Source organism: Triticum urartu, chromosome 2 (genome assembly GCF_003073215.2).
Source record: "Triticum urartu cultivar G1812 chromosome 2, Tu2.1, whole genome shotgun sequence".
NCBI classification, from domain to species: Eukaryota; Viridiplantae; Streptophyta; class Magnoliopsida; order Poales; family Poaceae; genus Triticum; species Triticum urartu.
Genome location: NC_053023.1, coordinates 439,655,092 through 439,675,625, shown reverse-complemented (window position 1 = coordinate 439,675,625; position 20,534 = coordinate 439,655,092). Strand labels below are relative to the sequence as shown.

The following is a 20,534-nucleotide window of genomic DNA, read 5'->3' as shown; positions in this document are numbered from 1 at the left end:
CAACAAGATGTTAAAGATGCAGGTGTTTTTATTTTGCAGGGAAAAACAGTGTTTTGACTGGACAAAATAATTCAAACAATTTTGTCTAAGAAAATGATGTTCCGTCCCGCAAAAAAATGTTACTATCAACCAGCTTTTAGTTTTTTTTTCTTTACAAGTATAACTTTTAATCTATTCATCAACCGTTAAGGTAGTACAAAGAACAACAGAATAAAAAAATACATCTTGATCTGTAGACCACATGACGATGATTACTAGCGTTGGAGTGAGTTTTAGTTTGACGTGGCAATATCGGGGATTCATTTTCTCGTCTTCATAACCGAGTCATTAACTCCATCAGCGTCACCCTTTGTCTCAAAATGGTTGAGGCCGTTGTTGCCGGCGATTATCAACCCGTCATGCTCATCCATAGGATGACCAACATTTTGTATGCAAGCTCGTGGCCAACTGCTTTACTCCACGAGAGTCAAACTGCTTTGACCAAAAGGTGGGATATTCTACCAACTCAGTATACAAGGCTCAGTTTTTTGGAACCTATCAACTTCTAAACGAAAAAGGTATGAAAAGCACTCGTAGAGATCCGAATTGCACTCTTCTCATGCTCTGCATACACATAATTCTCACAACCAGATCCTCTAGGAGTATTATTTTTGAGCGGTATCCTCTAGGCATGTGTAGTGGTTCTCCTCACACGACTCGTCCCGCCATCTATGCCTTGGGCCGTCCTGAATCTGCCGCCCACCTTTGCAAGGACTATCCTTTCACCTCCAAGGTCCGTCGTCTCGCTCAACTGAGGGATGACATTCATCGGCGGTGTCATCGCACAATTCATCTAGCATTGATGCCAAGTTGAACTTTGCATTCCGATATATGGGAAAGAGCAATAGTTTTTTTTTTACGATGAAACGGCAAAAGTTACAAGCATAGAAGCCACTTCATCTACACCATGTGAAACATTTGCAAAGAACAGGCCGTCACATTTTCAATAGCACAAGAATGACGCATGTCGAGTTTGCCCACCTCGCCTTTCAAGACATCATCTAGCAGGGCATGGCCTTCAATTTAGACCCTCAAAGTGCTGTGTTAAATTAGGAGTCGGCGTGGAGTTTTTCCATGGGTTTGGGCATTTTCCGTCCAAAGCATGACTACTATTTTTATTATTATTTTGACTGGGGCAAAGCATGACTACTATGTTTGTCTTCTTCTTGATGAAATGGTCCCTCCTGCCAGCTCATAAAAAAAAGGCTTTCGACTTTATAAACTGAGCCTACCTTCTCCAAGTTGGCACCGGCTTGGTTTCACCTTTTTGTGGGGGATCTGAGTTTCATCATCCTCAATAGTCCTAAACCAATGGGAGATCCTTCTTCTCTTGTTCACAGGAGTGTTCTGGCAACGGGATCCGCTCCCCACGATTCTTTTCATTCTAGTCATGGCCCTCTACAGAACATTCGATTCTAGAGTTGGTCACTATGGCTGAAACATCACGGAAGATCTGAGCACTTTTTTCATCCCAAATTAAGGGAGGACACCTTTGGGGTATATAATAAAGAAAAAATATTCATCATGCATGGAAAAGCTAGATTCCACATATACTGCATTCTCTGCAATACAGAAGCCTACACCTACCGGCTATTGCATCCTCTGCAGATTCTTCATATCTGAGTGCCGGGAGTAATGGATTGTGCCTCACAAGCACAGAAGCCTATACTACCGCAGCCTCTGCAAATTCTTCATGTCTGATTCCACATCCACCGGGAATTTCAGCATAGCCTTCAGTTTAGTTGCAGCCTCATCAAGGTGATCGATTTCCAGGTATCTTTTGCTTGGGGATGCAAACAGGACTTCGTTCACATCTTCTTCGAGTTGCAGTGAGTATAGGTTTTCAAAGACCTAGATAAATAGAAAATCGTTAAATCTAATAGCTGTAGGAACACATGTGTGCCCTATGCCCTTCTTACCGCTTTCAGTCGTGAAACGACCATTTCCCTGACTGCAGATGATCGCGCGACTAGATTGATGATGAGGAGACCCCCAGCTGAAAGGAACTTTTTTGCTGACATAAGGAAAGCATCTTCGACAAAGTTTGCTGGGGGGCAAGACAACCCAGAACTGTAACCAGGACTTCAAGTTAGAGTCTATTGAGGTGAACTGTTTGGCAAAAAGAACAGCAATTGATCAGTGGATGACAAGAAGGAAAAGTTGAGTGACTGAACCTTAGATCAGATGAATCAACATCAACAATAAGAATTCTAACTGCATCGCTGTCTTTGCCATTTCGTTCAGAATGGGCATTTTCTTCAATGAATTTGATTCCATCCCCCAAATGCACCTAATGCAAGGGAAGGTAAAAAATGTAATGAAGCTCAATGCTACAAATAGCTCATTATCATGCTTAGTAGTTAGTACCGGTACTACTAAGCTCCTAAACATGAATTCCTAGAGGAGGAATGCAGTATTACATTACTTTGAGTACAAGAAAAAAGAGCATTCATCATGCTTTATTCATAGGGAAATGTTGCTTCCGAAAATCATCATAGAGAACGAATATAATATATTACGATCAGAATCATTTAACACATTAAACAGTTGCAATAGACTTGCTACGCTTTTATGGTCATATGAATAATAAGAACAGCACTGAGAACACTGTATTTTTCAAAGAAAAGAAAATTACTGAAATGTAACATGTATTATTTCGCATAGTTCAAAACACACCTTCAATTGCTCATCCATTGAAAAGCCAAAATATTTCGTCGCGACCTCCTCCATCACGGGGTCCAACTCAACAACCTGTAAATATTGGGAAGCATGATCTCCCAGTTCAATCAGTTGACCAAGAATAGGAAATGTTTCTCTTTACCTCAATATCAAGATGAGGGAGGCATCCACGAAGAAACATTGGTAAACTCCCGGCCCCAAGGCCTACAATAGTGGTACTGACCTACAAAATAAATTGCAGGATACCTAGTATCACAAACTAAACTTAGTGCTTTAACGGAAAATTAATAACTAAGGGTATTGCAGAGGTTCAGGCATTCAGCATATAATGATATCATATTACTTACCCTTTCTCCAGATGATGCCGCAGCACTCAGAGCAGATGCAACTAAAGAAAGCCCACATATGATACTACTGTGATAAGAGCTACCAAGATAGCTATGGTCGACCCTCAGACTGTCCTTGGATCCTACATATAATAAAAGACCAACCAATTCTGGGCTTAAAGTAAGATAAGAAGTAAAGTCATACCTAATTTTGATTGTCTTATTGCATAGGTGCAGACCAATAATGTTAGTAGGTTTAGAAACATAAAAAAGAGGTAACAACAGTTATCCAACCAGGGTTTGAAATTCTAGATTCACAAACAGTCCAATATCACGGACGGTATCAATTCCAGACAGTTACAGCAGAAATTAGTTTTTCCTGGGCAGTTTGCAACAACAACAACCGAGCCTTTAGTACCAAACAAGTTGGGGTAGACTAGAGGTGAAACCCCAAAACAATTTTCACTTATTTGAATTAAAAATCTGACAAAAATGTTTGCAATTCAGGATTTGTTTTACAGGCAACCTCTAGGAAAAACAGAGGGCCTTTTACTACCAGGATTTTGAACCCTGATTCCAACAGCAAAAGAGAGTGCTGGGAAACCGGTCAGTTTTTTCTCTCATTGACAGAAAAAAGGAGGATAGGTACATCAATGCTTGCATCTCAGTTGAGAACAACGAGTAGGATCAACAAGCATTATAAGAGAAAATGGAATGGAGTAAAATCATAAATAATTCGGAGTTCTGCCATTTTTTAAAGGTTTAGAATTACTTTGTCAAGAAAAATTGTAACACTCCGCAAGTACCCAGAGTGAGGGAAGATCAACATGCATCAGCTAGTATCAGATGAATAACTAGACAAATATTACCAAAGTAAACATGTAGAACAAAAATAGTTACAGCAACTGGAAAGAATTCAGAGCATAACTTATACAGGATAATGCCATGCATGAAATGCTCTCTTCATTAATCTAGAAATTAACTGTATTTAAAATGCAAACAGGTTATCAACAAATAGATGTGTTTTGATTGGAAACCTATTGTAAATGTTAGAAAATCAAAATTCCGCAACAAAACTATCAGAATACATAGTCATGACGCCAAGAAGAGGCCTAATGCCGAAAAAAGTAAGCTCAAACCAAAGCCATCAAGGGCATGGACTATTCCACACCATAGCAGTAAAATTGGACATCTAGGTTAACATTAAATAGGAATATACCAGTGAGTCCCTTTTTCTGGCTCTTCTTTTTTGATGATGTAGATGAGTTCTTGGTCTTACTGTCCATCTCATCACTTGGTGATTCTCTCATTAACAATGCTTCAGATTGCACTAAGCCAGAACTTCTTTTAAAAATAAGTCGCCGGAACATTTTTTCAGACATGCAGCTTTGGTCTCCATCAACATTTTCATAAAGAACATCTTCCACAACCATAGGACCTGTTATTTCTGATGTTACCTTCAAATGCACACAAGGAGCTCAGCCGAGGTATTGTGTGTGTGTCATTCGACATTACAGCAAATTAGAGAATCATGCGGCTTTGAAAATTCAAATAAAAGCATATAGATGTATTAGTCCAGTTCCAGCTGCCTCCCTTACTATTACAGTCCTATCTAACAGAATCAAATACATGTCAAACTCTCCAAAGCCAGCTAGGACGAGGTTGATTCTTCATAGGAGGCAGAGACACTCACTGAAAACCCCAAACTGAATCATGCCATCCACAAACAGATGATATCCACACAGCTTTCTGATTCAGTGCAGGAACAGTCAAGACAGGGAACCTAATGCACGTTTCCAGGGAGCCAGCATCTGGTTCTTAGGATATATACTCCAAGAAAATTCATTAGATGGGTCCTCCCAAGCAATTACACAAGTTTACAAATATCTGACAGTTAATTTAATCCAGCCAAATGATAACAAACTCATTCTCAGATAGTTTACTCGATCCAGTGTCCTAGGAAGATCAGTTAGATAACATCACCAAAAAAATTGAACAACACACCAAGCACTATATACATATCTTGTATATAAGATACCATCTGTGGAAGGAAGCATGTCTGTTCAATTTTTTGGAGAGGGTAACATAAACCCTGGTTTCTGGGAGTAGTTCTTTTTTTAACAGGTTTCTGATAGTAGTTACCATGCAATAACAGCTTGAAGGGAGGGACAATAGGAGAGAATGAATTCGAGCTGACTAATTCATCATTTTTGGTTTGCATGTGACACTTACATGCTCGTCCTCACAGAGGATGTAGTAGCAGTGAACCAACCATATCTTAAGAAAACCAAGTGATATTCCAAATAACCATCCATAGCCTGGTAAACTAATCAAATGTTTAGGAAACCTCGATTGATGAGGTAAGGCCTTCTGAATCCTGGAGCTACAATACTGATCCTGTGCACGACTGCATGGCACTGTTTATACAGCATCAAGGCAGTGGTCTCCATGACCAATATATGCGAGACTTCGTCGTCAGCCTTCTAGTTTCCAAAACATCTGATGAGTTTTCCTAGGATACAATCCAGTTATTTGGAGTATCAATTAGTAATTGCTAAAGATAGAGCTATGAGCCTAATTGGTTTGCAGCCAAATTTTGGCAAGCCAACTATTGGCACGCGCCAAAAATTGGCGGTCGATTGGTTCGACTCGAACCGTGGGCGCGCCAACAGGCGGCTAGCCAAATATTGGCCGCGTGTCTTCCCCCCACCGCTCACTTTCCCCTCACTGTTCGCCCCAACAGGATATCCCCTTATCCTCCTTCGTCCCAGCCCCAAATCCCTAGCCCCTCCGTTCCACCGTCCGTACCGCCGCCAGCGACCAGAAGCGCTCAAGGACCTCGGCGATTTCCTGCTCCGGTGGGAAATCGTCAACGAACCAGACCAGATCCACCAGAGCAATCAAGGTTAGTTCGTGCCCAAATCTGATGGGTCTTTCCTTCTTTCCCTGTGTACACTTTACCCAATCGCCTGCAGTGTCCTCTCATCTGACACCACAAGCAGATGTACGTGATTATTGTTTCTAGATGCGAGGGGTACTGGTCTCTCTTAGTTTGCATCTGCAGTCCACTCTCATCTGACGGGACAAGCAGTGCGCTCTTATCTTCTCTGTCTTGTACTTGGTGCAGGATTCAGGAACGGTTCAGAGTTATTTTAGTACCTTACATCTGCATAAATCTGAAGCTAAATACCTTGCTTAAAGATTATGCTGGACTAATTGATGCTAGGATATCACTACAACATGTGCCCTCATACTTTTCTACTGCCACGGTGGGAGGGCTGACACCTAATACTCTCTTCTAATATATTTGAGGGCCTGAAAGACAGAGCAGTATCATCTTGCTTTTGACAATAGAAGTCACACACCTCTGAATAACTTATATATATACACATATTTGAATTTTTTTATGTATTGACAAATTATTTACTATCTGCTTGTACATGCTTTGCATTGCTTTTCCATTTTCTTTTATGCTTATGCATCTTATCTTTACTCAGATGGATAATTCTCAACAACAATATCTATATTACTGTATGTGGAAGCAACGCACACTACTTGTCCTTTTTGTAATGTTGGTCCTTTGGTGGAGCAAGAAAAAAGGGAGGAAGAATAGAGCTAAACGTGTCAAGTATGGTCCACTTGTCAAGAGAGATATTTGGAGGAGTACTGAACTAATTAGACTGATCGACACCTCGGAAAGGACGTGTTTGCGCCAGCTCAGGATGTATCCGGCTGTTTTCTACAAGTTGTGTGCTCACCTTAGGGACAAAAAGCTTTTGGCTGACACAATTCATGTGTCCGTAGAGGAGCAGCTAGCTATGTTTTTGAAAATTGTTGGGCAATATCACACTCATTCCTCTGTAGGATTTGCGTTGTGGCGATCTGAGGAGACAGTGAGTAGGTATTTTAACATCGTCCTACGTGCACTTGTGAAGTTAGCCCGTGAAATAATCTGCACTCGGTCTACAGATACACATGCTAAGATCACTACCAACCCAAACAGATTTTATCCCTACTTTGAGGTAACTCTACCAGTGTGTTATACTAGTTAATTTCCAAACTAAGTTCGTTCTAATTCACACAAGTTTAATTTTTTTCTAGGGATGTATAGGGGCAGTAGATGGCACCCGTATTAGGGCACGTGTGCCTTCAAAATATGTGGACAGGTTTAGGGGCCGCAAGCCATATCCCACACAAAATGTCCTAGCTGCCGTGGATTTCGATCTTAGATTCACGTATGTTCTAGCAGGGTGGGAGGGATCTGCTCATGATTCTGCTGTATTGCATGATGCCCTATCTCGTCCAAACGGTCTCAAAATTCCAGAAGGTAATTGCACATTTTTTAAAAATGTTGTTTAGTTTAAACATAGAAAATTAACTTAAGGTGGTATTCAACTATGTATGTAGGAAAATTTTATTTGGCTGATGCTGGGTATGCCACCAGGCCGGGCATATTGCCACCCTATCGAGGTGTTCGCTATCATCTACAGGAGTTCCATGGTCCGAATCGTCCAACCTGTCCAAAAGAGCTGTTCAACCACCGTCATTCCTCACTAAGGACAACGGTCGAGCGAGCCTTTGCAGCTATTAAGAATCGTTTCAAGATTCTTAGTAATAGACCTTTCATACCCTTGAAATCACAACCCAAGGTGGTTATTGCTTGTTGCGTCATTCACAACTGGATTTTAGACAATGGACCCGATGAGTTTGTAGATGACGAACCAACTTGGTACCACCACCTGCCAAGGAGTAGCAACCGTGTCTCCGACCGAGAGAGTGATGTACACGAGTGGGCAGCCAAGCGTGATTTGATTGCCCAACAGATGTGGAATGATAGAGAGAGATTGGCGAACAAGGATGCTTCAGAGAGCGGGAGTAGTGCTAGTACCATTTGAAAGTACTTTCCTGTAGTACATTTTCCTTATTTAGCAGTTCCATGTTTAGACATTTTGTGCCAATCTAACTCTGTAATTTTCTTTTCGTGTATTGTGCAATTGTACTTTTATTTTGGAATGTACTGTTGGGTAATGTATGGATTGTTTGTTTGTGCTGAAACCCTTGAATATTCGTTGACATAATAGCATATTGACTTCTGACCTTCATTTATAGAATGGGTGAGCAAAAAGAAGGTGCCAAGACTGAGGTTGCTCGCTCTCGTGATAATTACATGTCATGGAGTGATGATTGTACCAAGTATATGCTTGAGTGGTATATCGAGAAGCAAAGGGACAAGCCACCAACCTTCAAGTGGAAGGCACAACACCATCTACAATGTGCTAATGATTTGAATGACAAGTTTGGAATTACAGCTACAGCAAAACAAGTTGATCGACACTTTAGGTCATTCAAGGAGAAATGGAAGTGGATAAAGCTAGCAAAGGGGAGGAGCGGATATGGTTTCGATAAAGTACTTAACAAATTTAACATTGACAAGTCAGAGAAATCACCAAGCAAGCTTGGTGTAAGTTCGCTCCAACTCACCTTTCTATTTGCATGATTTATAGTTCTCTATGCGATCATTCTTGTTTTTGCTAAACTGATTATCTAGTTTTTATTTTGAAAATGGCATGCTAGTGTTAATAGATATTCCTTTTTTGCATTTACCACTGTCAAAATATTCACTTACATAGATTATTTGGTCTCACCAATTATACACTTGTTTTATAATCATTGTTGTGCACTTTTAGATTGACCAGACTACTCAAACAATTTATTGCATTGACATGCTTTGGTTTATGTTGCAGAAAATAAAATTTAATTACCTTACTCACTCCATCAAGTTTTATCATCTCCTGGAAGAACTGTTTAGCGACTCGTCTCATGCGGATGGCTCACTAGCTATTGATGTGAATGATGCAAGTGAGAATGTGGAATCTGATGGTAGTAGTGAAACGAGCAACCACACATCCACTTCCGAACAAGGTCTTAGTGATTCCGACATGATTGCGCCCAACAGTCCAGCTGAAGGCACTAGCTCAAATCTGAAGCGCAAGCATGTTAAAGCACCACATAAGAAGAAACCAAAGGTCAAGGCGCGTCGAGCCAGCGTGTTAGATGATGATGTGGCAGCGAGCATTGTGAGTCTTGCTGAAACTGTGAAATCTGCTGCCCCTATTCAGCCAATAGCAGTTACAGACCCCAATGCCAATCTTTGGAAACACATTGAGTCGCTAACTATCCTAGCAAATGAGAAGATTGAGTTAGCAGCCTATCTTGCTAAGCCAGAACAAGAAATTTTCCGTGGTTTCCTGAACTGTGCAAGCGTCCAGACTTTTAATGCTTGGGTCCTTGATTATTTCGCGCACAAGTACGACGGCAATGATCGCACAGCTGCTGATCCATCAATCTGAATGACATGTTTGGTGGCTTTCTTTTGGCAAGTGCTTTTGTACTCTACGTAGCTTTTCATGCACTTATGCTAAGTGGAATTCCTGTGCCGTAATGGTGTTTAGAGGGTCTTGCCTTTTGTAATGCATTGGTCTAGCACAAATCTAAATTAAGCTAGTTTGTAAGAAATTTCCTGATGCTTGATGACCTTGTGCATGCTACGTTGCAATATTGCAGTGGTATGATGGTGCTTCTAAATTAGTAAATTATGCCCATGGTATGACAATGGCGTGTAAATTATGTACTGGATTACGTAGGTAACAAATTCCTTGTCGGGACGAGTTATGCATATTTGGTAACAAACCAATTGATATACACTTGTTTTTTGCCAAATATTGGCAAAACATTGACAACCAACCAATTGGTAGCCAAACTTGCCAAATGTTGGCAACTTCCAGCTTTGCCAAAAATAGGCTTGCCAACAATTGGCATGCCAAAAATTGGCTGCAAACCAATCAGCCTCTATTTTCCTATTTATTCCCTACTCAACCTTGGTACAAGTACCAATGAAATTTCTCTTCATGCATCCTAGTCCCTTCGAGTCTTGTCATCCGGCCTCTCTCCAGCCAGTATTTACCCCTATGAACTTTAGTTCATAACAATGTGAGCTACTATGATCAGTGAGAGTCCAGCGCAGGAGGTATACTAATCATCAATGGTAAAGTGCAACCAAAGTAGTCCAGAAGACAATATGACAAGCCGGCGAATAAAGGTGAAAGCAAAGGTTCTTATCAAGCAACAACTGAACAAGATGTTCAGAACTACTCCCTCCGTTCCAAAATAGATGACTCAACTTTGTACTAACTTAGTACAAGTTGAGTCACCTATTTTGGAACGGAGGGAGTAGACGTTAGACGACAACACTAGGACTAAAAAGCTTTAGAATGACAAGCAGCTAAACTGGTCCTGGACTTCTGGTTAAACGCGAAACATTATATCTTATCAGCTCACAGCTTGAAACGGTTTGCTCAAGTGACATACTTCAACTTCAAAGGTCTAAACCCCACATGGAATTGTATGCTTACACCCATTTATTTGACAACTGTAATCATATTAAGACATTCACTATGTGCCCATGAATCTATAAAGGAAAAGGCTGCAGTTGAACATCTGTTGGATGAGTTGAAGTGGCTTTTGACTGTTACAGTCTAGCAGTAATGAACTTGATGAGAGAATCTTAGAACAGTACAATCATTAGTAAAAAAACAATTTATCGAGAAACAAATCCAATTCGGACCATGAAATTTGGTAACTGGTACATGTCTGAGTTGAACCCCCCTATCTGAGACCTTCAAGTTTCAAGACCAAATAACTTCAAATGCCAATGTGATGTCGAGGCATATGCCGGTTTCATGAAAGTGGCACATACGACAATATGGATTATTATATGATTTCCAAGGATTTAATCTAAAAGTTCAGCTTACAAAAAAAAAATCAAGCTAGATATGACAGGACACTCACCCACTCCCAAACGTGGATTTCTTAAGAAAAATTACCTGATTAGGCCTATAAAAATTGATCGTCAAATTTTCCTACAGTTTTTCAGTTGTTCAGCCATTCTCTGAACTCAAAATTAGTTTCTAGGATGAAATTAAAGTGGAATCATTAAAATAATCTACACTGTCAGCCATCTTTGCGCCACTTTGCCCAAACCATCCACGTCATACATCACAGCAATGACATAACCCTCAAAACCGTGTTAGGATTCAAGACGGTCAGGTTATGAAACTGAGGGTTAAAAGAAATAGTTAGTGTATTGTGTAGTTGGGGGTTCAACTGTCCAAGATAGACCTTTCCACCAAACTTAGGCTAATTTGGTGATGTTGACCCTAAGAAGAAAGGGCAAGAATCATTGCCACTGGGCTAGGGGTACATTTGGTTTACCACCAACACCAGCCTTACCAAAAAATCGGCCCGCCCATGGGATTTGGCCGCCGTTTGGACTGCACCAAAAAATTGGCTCACCCAGTCCGCCCGCATGTTATTCTCGCCAATTCATGGGCGCAGCAAGGGGGTGGAAAACGCTCGCCAAATAATTTGCAGCCTGCTCTTGCCTGCTCTTTACGTGGGTCTCGTTTCATTTTTGCTTTTATACGGTGGTCGCGTCCACTGCTTTTACGGAGGTTTCGCCAAATAATACGGCGGATTAATCGCGTGGGTAGCTGCGTGATGACCGAACAGTTTTTCTTAAGGCAACCGAACAGCTGTTTGGATGGATTTTTTCATTGACAGGTACTCCCTCCGTTCCGAATTACTTGTCGCAGGTATGGATGTATCTAGATGTATTTTAGTTCTAGATACATCCATTTCTACGACGAGTAATTTGGAACGGAGGGAGTAGTTTGGATGGATCAGTCCCGTGTAAGCTCCAGCCTAACATACGTTTTAGTACTGGACTTCCTTTGATCAGAATAAAAAACTTTTACTATTGGACAAATGTTCTCAAAACCAGTACTAATACTCTTCTCTTGCATGTTTATTTTTTGGCATATTATATTTAATTAATTTATATATTACAAAAAACTTATTTTTAATATGTCTCTTTCTTTGTTGGCTCAAGTTACATCCAAATTAAAATCAGATCAAGCACTAATCAATCCAAGTTACTCGTACAAAACATTTGGCAAACCAAATGAAGTCTTAGTGATTTTACCAAAATTTTGGCAAGTACATTGGCTACAATCCAAGCAATGATAACTTACCAAAATTTTGGTCATGCCCTCACTTTGGTCATGCCAATTTTTTGGCTGGGCTAGCTGGGGCACAAACCAAACACACCCTAGATTTCCGGATAAAATTAGACAGTTTGAGTAGAATTTTTTTAGAACATTAACAATACCTCCTGCAGAACATCTCTTTGTTTCACACCATCACTGGCCATCATGAATCTGAATAGGTTTGATGCACCAGCACCCCAAGATAAAAAATCGAAGTAACAAGAATAGTTAGAACAAAGCCAATTGAAAAAGGTCTTACAATAAATAGTTAGAAGAGGGCCAAATAAGAAAAGTTGAGTAGTGATCAATGCACAATGGGTTATTCGGTTGTCATGTGTCAGTGCATTAATTGTAGACAAACCACACACTTACAAGTTTGTTTGCGCGTATTACTATCAAATGTAACAACAATCATCTAGCTATTTCCAAACATAATAGTGCATAGTGATAATGCAGATTTTACTGAATTTCAGCTCAATGTTCAGAACAGAGACTAAGGTAATTGAGAGACTGCGTCGTAATGTACCCTTGCAACTATGATATAACTAGTTAGAGAGTTACCAATTTGATAAAAAATTAAAAACCAGAACAGGGACAACCACATCATTTACTCCGTGTTATTTTTCAGAATTGACAAATACTACCTCCGTCCTGGTTTATTGGCCCCCTTTGTAATTTGTGCCAAATTTTGACAAAATATTTAACTAAAAAAATGTTAATGCATGTCAATAAAAATTATATCGTTGGATTCGTATTTGAACATAGTTTCCAATGATATAATTTTTTGTGACATGCATGAACATTTTGTTAGTTAAATTTATGGTCAACATTTGGCACAAAATACAATGGGGACCAATAAACCAGGAGGGAGGTGGTATAAAATTAATTTAACCTACGGTTGCTAGAATGCACACGGATGAGCAAAAAAGAAGAGGGTGTGCCAGTAATTAAGGGATCCAATTGATGTGAGTTGTCATAAGCAAAAAGGCTGGGGTAATAATAATGATGATATATCTTTTCATAAATAGGGTAATGAGCAGAATAAATACATCAAAGTTATTTGGCATTAGCATAATATAATTAAAATAAAATCAATTTTTCTATGGGCCAATGACAGGATACTCTTTCGCCCGAATACATAATGCGAAAGTCTGGCTTAGTTATTTGATGTATTAATTATTTTCTGCACACGATAAAGGCCTACTTGTAGTAGAAAGTACTGACAGAATTTAAAAAAGAAAGCATTGAGACATACGGCATAGGGTCTGTCTCTTCAGGATATTCAGGTTCTAGATCCATAACAAGAGGAGATAAATCCTTCTGCGAATAGCAAAAATATTATGTTACAACCTGACATATAAAAATAGGGGCCTTTAGCAATCGCACAATAATGAGAAACATCACCTTGATAACATCAATGTCAGCACTTGCATGTCTGCTATCGAGGAATACCTAGCACAGCACAAATATAAGCCATGAAAATGAAGCAACATATCCTAGATAGCAAAGAGATAAACACGCAGTCTGCATACCATGATTAGACGAGCAGCCTTTGCACTTTCAACAACAAGCCACTGCCCTTCCTCTGAAGCAAATAACCATTCCTGAGCTCGTGCCTGAAAGAAGGTATTTTCGTTAGCAATCACAAATGGACAGAAGAAGTGATGAACTATTTGAGTACTTCTCTATTTTCTTGGGTACAATATTGAAACATGCGGTGAACATCAAATGAAAGCTACTGTGGTTAAGCAAAGCCTAGTTGTTAAGATTAGTTGACCAACAGGCCACTCTGACACAGATAAAATACTTCCATTTTGTTGCGGTGGGAAAACAGCAACAGCCATAAATCAGAGACTTAACGAGAATGAGGGATCAACTATATTAAAAACCATACAAGGGTAACAGAAATTTAATTAATTGAAATGGGATCGATGCCAGCATATTTATAGGTTTTATTACAGAGATGAAGCAGGAAATGATGATCAGGAAATTCAAACATATTCAGCAAAGCGTTGCTGGGTGTGCATATCCGTCATCTGTGGACTACTACTGGACTTCAACCAAATTAAGAATATTAAAGATGGAAAATTCTTAATTCCCATTTACATGAAAAAAATGTCATGAATAAGATCCTAATAATGCAGGGGTTAGTCCCATATAATTGTGAGGCCAATCCACTAAGTGAAGTTTGTCTCAGTGATCTGTTCCGAGTCCTGATTGCTCATTACTTAAGGTCTATTAAAACAATAAGATTCCTCATGTGAGGAGAAAAAAATCGTAAAACTTACATCAAAAATGAACAATGAAGATGACAAAAAATCCACAAAGTTCTCCATGCCACTAAACGTTAGAAAACTAACAGCTCCTAAAAAAATTAAGAGGGCTAGAATTTTATAAATCAGTATCAGTTAGTTTGGTTTGAGGAACAGGACTGGAGTGGACCATTCATCAAACCTAGCCACATACTTTGTTTGAGAAATGTAATGGGTTAGCCTGTCAAAACACCTCAACCCTCATAAGCACAGGGATAAAAGAAATATGGGGGATGGGGCCCACCCCAAAAATCATGGGTTAATTGGTTGACAGACCAACACATCTAGCATAAGGCAGTCCCTCAAGTCAAACGACATATACATTAGCATCTGTAGCTCCAACAAATAGCTGCATTTAATCCAGCAGATTCATGATTGCAGTATGATAAGAACGACAGCATTAATCTCATTCAAACACTGAATATGCATGCTTAGCCTGCTGACTTATCCACTTCCCAGGCTGAAAAAACTGTCCTCAAGATGGAATTTCGTTCTTCTACATAAACAATACTCCCTCCATTCCATGATGTAGTGCATATAGATTTTATGAAGTCAAACTTAGCAGACTTTGACCAAGTGAAAACTATCTATATCTACAATACCAAACATAAACAATTTAAAATTTAACTCACAATGTATACAATGATATCCATTTGGTATTCTGATTGTAAATAATTTTCTCTCTAAACATGGTCAAAGTTTTAACTTCTGAAAAAATCTATATGCACCACATTATGGAATGGAGGGAGTAACTTGCTTCAGTAGTCATTATTTGCACTATTATTGTTGTGCACTATGTAACTCTTCCAGGGGGAGCCTTGGCGCAGTGGTAAAGCTGCTGCCTTGTGACCATGAGGTCATGGGTTCAAGTCCTGGAAACAACCTCTTACAGAAATGTAGGGAAAGGCTGCGTACTATAGACCCAAAGTGGTCGGACCCTTCCCTGGACCCTGCGCAAGCGGGAGCTACATGCACCAGGTTGCCCTTTTATGTAACTCTTCCAGAATCCTAAGCTTCTGTCGAATTGCACAAAGAAGCATTAGCTACATGTCCCTATTTCTTCTCTCTTTGAAGCTTTCTCTTGGGATGTAAAGACGAATACGTGATTACAGCATCCACATCACATCCACAGTGAAATTTGAGTTTGTTGACATATTTGTACGGCAATTTCTTATCTCCAGCAATCGGAATTTACAGTAACAATAGAGGGAAATAGAATGGTATGGCATCAACATGATAATAGTCCATGTATACTCTAGTTTGAGGCAACTTTGTGTATCGCGTGGACTCCAATTTGAGGCAACTTCGTATGTACCACCATAGCACGTTTTCAGGCAATAATAAGAATATGGACACAAAACTAACACATGAATTAAGATCACATAGACAGTAAGATTGGCATAAAATGCATAGATTAAAGGATTAAATCAGTAAGAAAACAAAACAGTCCCAAAGCTGCAAACAGACCCATGTAAATCTTGATCAAGAAATTTTACATTTCTATTGTGTCTCAGTTTTGAAGGTTTACTGCAAGATAGAGGCAATGATTGGCTAAGGAATTCAGCTAAACAGTAATAGTAATAAAAAATACTATAAGGGCACAGGTGCAAATTGACAATATATAACAGACCTTAGGAACAATAAAAACTCCACAGTGGTATGCAAATGTTTCAGTTTGATTCTTGGCATCCATTAAAACAGCTTTGTAGCAATATAGTGAGCTTCCTTGTTCACCGAGAATTAACTGCCTCCTTCGTCCTGGAACAATAACCTTTAGATCTCCAATAGCACCCAGCTGAAGATCTCGCAACGAGAAAAGTATATCAACACCAGAATTGTGTGACTCCCGGATTTTGTTCTCATTTTGCAGAGCATGAATTACAGCATTTGCCTGTAGCACGAACACAGAACATCGAGTAAAATGTAAGTCCTGACAAGAACTTAATTATTTATATTTCATAATATTTACTCCCTCCATTCCATAATGTAGTGCATATAGATTTTTGAAAAGTCAAACCTCACAAACTTTGACCAAGTTTTTGGAGAAAAACATTCATCTAGAATGCCAAGCATATATCATTAGATTCATTATAAGAAGTATTTCATATTTTATATATTTGGTATTGTAGATAGAAATAGTTTTCTCTATAAACTTGGTCACAGTTTGACTTCTCAAAATATCTATACGCACTACATTATGGAACAGAGGGAGTATATCAGACGAACATAAGAGTACCTGTTGCATGTTACAGTATTCAGCAGACTGGTCCACTAGTGATTTTATTGTGTGCACAACACCCATCTTCCCTTTTACCATGACCACCATGAAGGTCTGGAAGGCAGACTTGCTAGAGGGTTCACTAGCTATAGCTTGAATAGTCATATCCCATCCAAACCTGAACTCGGACAAAAGTAGGTCTACAAGAGAGAAAGTGGAAAAAAGAGTCTAAACAAAGTTTCAATATTAACTGGTTGATTACATAGAAAATAGTCCATCTGTTATTTTGTAATTGGTATTTTACAATTCATGGAACTTCTTGAAATTTGAGTGACAATATCTTCAGAAGTATCTATATTGGCTGCAGATACATCATACATTGCAATATATCATAGATTTGCTGGTAAAGGCATTTTGAAAATCTCATGACCTTTTTATTTGTACTAATACAGAGCTTAAAACCCAATGGTCACTCACAGAATAACACAGTAAAAGAAGTGTAACTGCCAAATTGGAACCATGTCAAATTCAAAATCACGCATATGCATATGTCAAGTTAAAAGCCAAAAAAATATGGAGAAGGTACAAGGTGGCAACTGCGAAACATCCTGTTGTCAGTAAGTGATTGAAGTTCACCTAAAACATGGGATTCTGCTAGAGTAAAGCATGCAAATTTCCCGCCTAACTTCAAAACCCTCTTGGCCTGCAAAAGGTGCCTGCTTAGTCAGGCATGGCATGAAGAAAATAATATTTCCATCAAGCCTAGTAGATTGCAGCAAGTAGATGGGAGTAAATTTAAACGAACTCAAAATCGAAATACCTCGTCTAGATATTTCATCCCTAGTTTTGTGCCAACCTCCGGCTCCATAAGAGCATCCAATCCTCCCTTATCAAGTATGAAATCAAACGAACCATCTGGAAACTGCCAATTTGGGATGTAAGGCAGCTTCCACAAGAATGTTTGTTACAGGTTGCTAAACAAATAAAGCATAGAAGCCGACAACAAAAATCCTGACAAACGGCACGGGAAATGAGAAGCATAAAGCAATTGAACTTTAATAAAAGTATACTTGGAAACAGCACTAGTGACTTCAGTTCACATGTTAGGTGGAATCATAAATGTTGCCCAGCGGATGTAATACTAAGGTCATTCTGAATAACAACAGGGTAAATATTTCCATTTTGTTTTTAGCTAAAACTAAAAGTATCTTCTGGAAGCAATCTGAGAGAGACAATATATCAGTTCAGTTACAAGACTATGCACTGACAACACGCGGATACTCGTCCATGGTAACCTAAACCAGTCGGTTCTACAGGCAGGAAATCTAATTATAGTTATGGTACTGATGTTCATAACAGAAAACGAAGGTGTATCTGTTCTTCATTCAGTGGCTAAAATTGCATTCCATTACAACATCAGGTCCAATCGAGCATTGCAAACTTTGATACTAGCTTCCAACACAATCATTGGTCAGAGTTCAAACCTCGCAATTTTGAATACCAGTAATTAAAGTGAGCGGAGATGTTTCAACTAGAACAAACCTCATTACTGTACTCCAACTACAAAAAAAGCTCACTCGGTGTGCCCCCACCAATCCAGCACCAATGAACAGACCAATTCTAAATTGGCACGGTGCAACCGCAATTCATGGACGCAGGAGGCGTACCTGCATGTTGGTCATGTCCATGACGCGCCAACGCATCTGAGGGCGCACACGGGCGTGCCGGCGGAGCATGTCGGCCACGATGACACGGGAGAAGTCGACGTTGGTGATGCGGCGGAACCCCAGGTCGTACAGCTGCTCCGAGAGCGACGAGCTCCCGCACCCCGGGACAAGGATCTCCGTCCCCTCTTCCCCAAGGAGGAGCGACAGGAGCGGGGCCTTGATTTGCGGCCACTCCGCGTACCACTCGAAGCTGTCGCCATCCCCGCGGAGGGCAAAGAACTTGTCCCAGTTCTCCCGCGAAGTAAAGTCGAGCAGCGCGTCGTCGAGCGCCGGCGTGGTAGCCATGGGGTGGCTGCGCGAGCAGAAGACTCAAACCCTAGCTAGGAGAGCAGGGGTTTAGAAGTGGTTGGAGAAACGGCGAGGTTTTCTCGGTTGGGAGCGAGGACGCCAAACGCTTCGACCTCCGAGGGGGGAATTTTGATCATTTGCGCATTGCGCCACTTATTTTGCCTCTAATCATTTCTAAATAAAAAAACTTCTAGATGTGTTATTATCTCTATCTCTATATACTCGATTCGTCGAGAAGGCCATGCTCGATACGGCGAAATAGGTACATAAACCTGGATGAATCATGAGCCTTCAAAAATGCTACGGGAGTAGCAGCCCTTCACGAATTTGGCCAATCGGGGTCCACGGAGTGCTCGAGGGATCGGACGAACAAGAATGACCGGGACAATTGATCGGACGGCCAAAATCAGTTATGACGTGAGAGAACTACTAGGATGCACGGTTATAATATTTTTAAGTATACTCTCTTCTGTCCATAATAATGGTAGCAATTTTAACTTTTTTACAATAAGCAGACTTTATATTTTTCAATTTATGGTCATATCGTGCACAATGAGGCGAGAAATGAAGTTAGGGATTGAAGATGTCCAAAAACTAGAAGATCTAGTGCTAAAAGAGTTTTTTGCTAAGCCATGTGCAATTTCATTCACCTCTCGGCAACAGTGTTGGTAAGAGATTTTTACAAAGTCCATACTTAGTTGCTTAGTCTCTATGATAGTCACCACATCCAGTTCAACATATGCATCAGGTTCAATCAGAGCATCAACAACAAAGGAACAATCTGACTCCAAAACCATACTAATACACCCAATAATTGTTGTCGGGTATAAGTCATTCCTAATAGCAATAATTTCTGCTGAATCAACGGTACTCACTTGGTGTAGAAACCATGTTGCCGCTGCTATAAAGTTACTCTGACCATCCCGAACAACAGCTTCAGTAGCACCCAACAAAGTTTCAGGCTGAAATGAGGCATCAACAATGATTTTTTACAATCCCATGGCTTGGCTTCTTCCACGTGTAATCACTCTTTCTGACTGGTTGTTCAGGGGCTAGAGATATAACATAATTTGTTGCTAGTACCTTAATTGATATCGCGGATCTCTCGGGTGACTATCATTTCCCCTTTCACAGATTGTCGGTGCTGCCACCATAAGTACCAAAGCCGCAATTACAACTAGCTCCATTCTAGGCAGCTCACCCGAGAATGAATTCAATCTTGCCAAAATTTCCATAGTGATTGAGCCTGAACGATCTTCCATCACCGCTTGTTGTGTAATCTTAGACAAGCCCAACTCAGACCAAACGTCCTTTGCTCGTCGACAGATAAACAAACAATGTTGAACATCCTCACATCTGACCAGGCAAATCGTACATTGGGCTGAGCATGGGATATGGCGTCCTGCTAGAGTTCCATAACAGGGAAGGGTACCCCAAAGAACCTTGTAGACAAAGTGTTCAATCTTTCCTGGGACTCTCAACCTCCAAAACTCCTTTAAAATCGTATTAATGTGGGGTTTTCCCTGCCCACCAGACCTCATAAGACGACCTCCATATTGATGATCAACTTCTCTATGATACACCGACGAACTAAAAAAGATCCTGAGCGAGTATAATTCCAGGCGATAAAGTCTTTAATGAGTTGAACATTAAGCGAAATTTGCAAAATACGATGAGCATCAACTGGAGAGAAAACATCACATATAGTAGTCCATCCCATTGCCCTGAGTGTGGATCGATCAATTTTTCAACTTTTTCCGGCATAGTTGCACCCCTTGATGTAATAATTTTCCTGGTTGCGCTTAAAGGGATTCAAGGATCTTGTCAGATTTTTACTTGTG

The 20,534-nt window shown here is 40.1% G+C and overlaps 2 protein-coding genes across 2 annotated transcripts; one reads left to right on the top strand and one right to left on the bottom strand.

Moving 5' to 3' along the window:
- Positions 1 to 1,384: 1,384 nt before the first annotated feature.
- Positions 1,385 to 18,811, bottom strand: LOC125537739 (eEF1A lysine and N-terminal methyltransferase-like). Its single transcript, XM_048701058.1, has 16 exons — positions 18,346 to 18,811; positions 17,499 to 17,600; positions 17,315 to 17,381; positions 16,697 to 16,878; positions 16,091 to 16,351; positions 13,681 to 13,764; positions 13,553 to 13,600; positions 13,404 to 13,468; positions 12,271 to 12,319; positions 4,264 to 4,501; positions 3,066 to 3,187; positions 2,861 to 2,941; positions 2,716 to 2,790; positions 2,214 to 2,329; positions 1,959 to 2,109; positions 1,385 to 1,890 (listed from the first exon to the last, which is right to left on the bottom strand). The coding sequence occupies exons 1-16, from the start codon at positions 18,688 to 18,690 to the stop codon at positions 1,708 to 1,710; spliced, it is 2,169 nt and encodes a 722-aa protein (XP_048557015.1). The 5' UTR covers positions 18,691 to 18,811; the 3' UTR covers positions 1,385 to 1,707.
- LOC125537740 lies at positions 7,758 to 12,263 on the top strand. Its single transcript, XM_048701059.1, has 2 exons — positions 7,758 to 8,505; positions 8,789 to 12,263. Exons 1-2 carry the CDS (start codon positions 8,155 to 8,157, stop codon positions 9,392 to 9,394), a joined length of 957 nt encoding a protein of 318 aa, XP_048557016.1. The 5' UTR covers positions 7,758 to 8,154; the 3' UTR covers positions 9,395 to 12,263.
- Positions 18,812 to 20,534: the final 1,723 nt, after the last annotated feature.

Coding starts and splice junctions, on each gene's coding strand:
- LOC125537739 (XM_048701058.1), bottom strand. CDS start 18,690: ATGGCTACCACGCCGGCGCTCGACGACGCGCTGCTCGACTTTACTTCG. Junction 13,469..13,552: donor CTGACATTGATGTTATCAAG/GTGATGTTTCTC, acceptor TGCTATTCGCAG/AAGGATTTATCTCCTCTTGT. Junction 4,502..12,270: donor AAAGAGATGTTCTGCAGGAG/GTATTGTTAATG, acceptor GTGCATTTGAAG/GTAACATCAGAAATAACAGG.
- LOC125537740 (XM_048701059.1), top strand. CDS start 8,155: ATGGGTGAGCAAAAAGAAGGTGCCAAGACTGAGGTTGCTCGCTCTCGT. Junction 8,506..8,788: donor AATCACCAAGCAAGCTTGGT/GTAAGTTCGCTC, acceptor TTTATGTTGCAG/AAAATAAAATTTAATTACCT.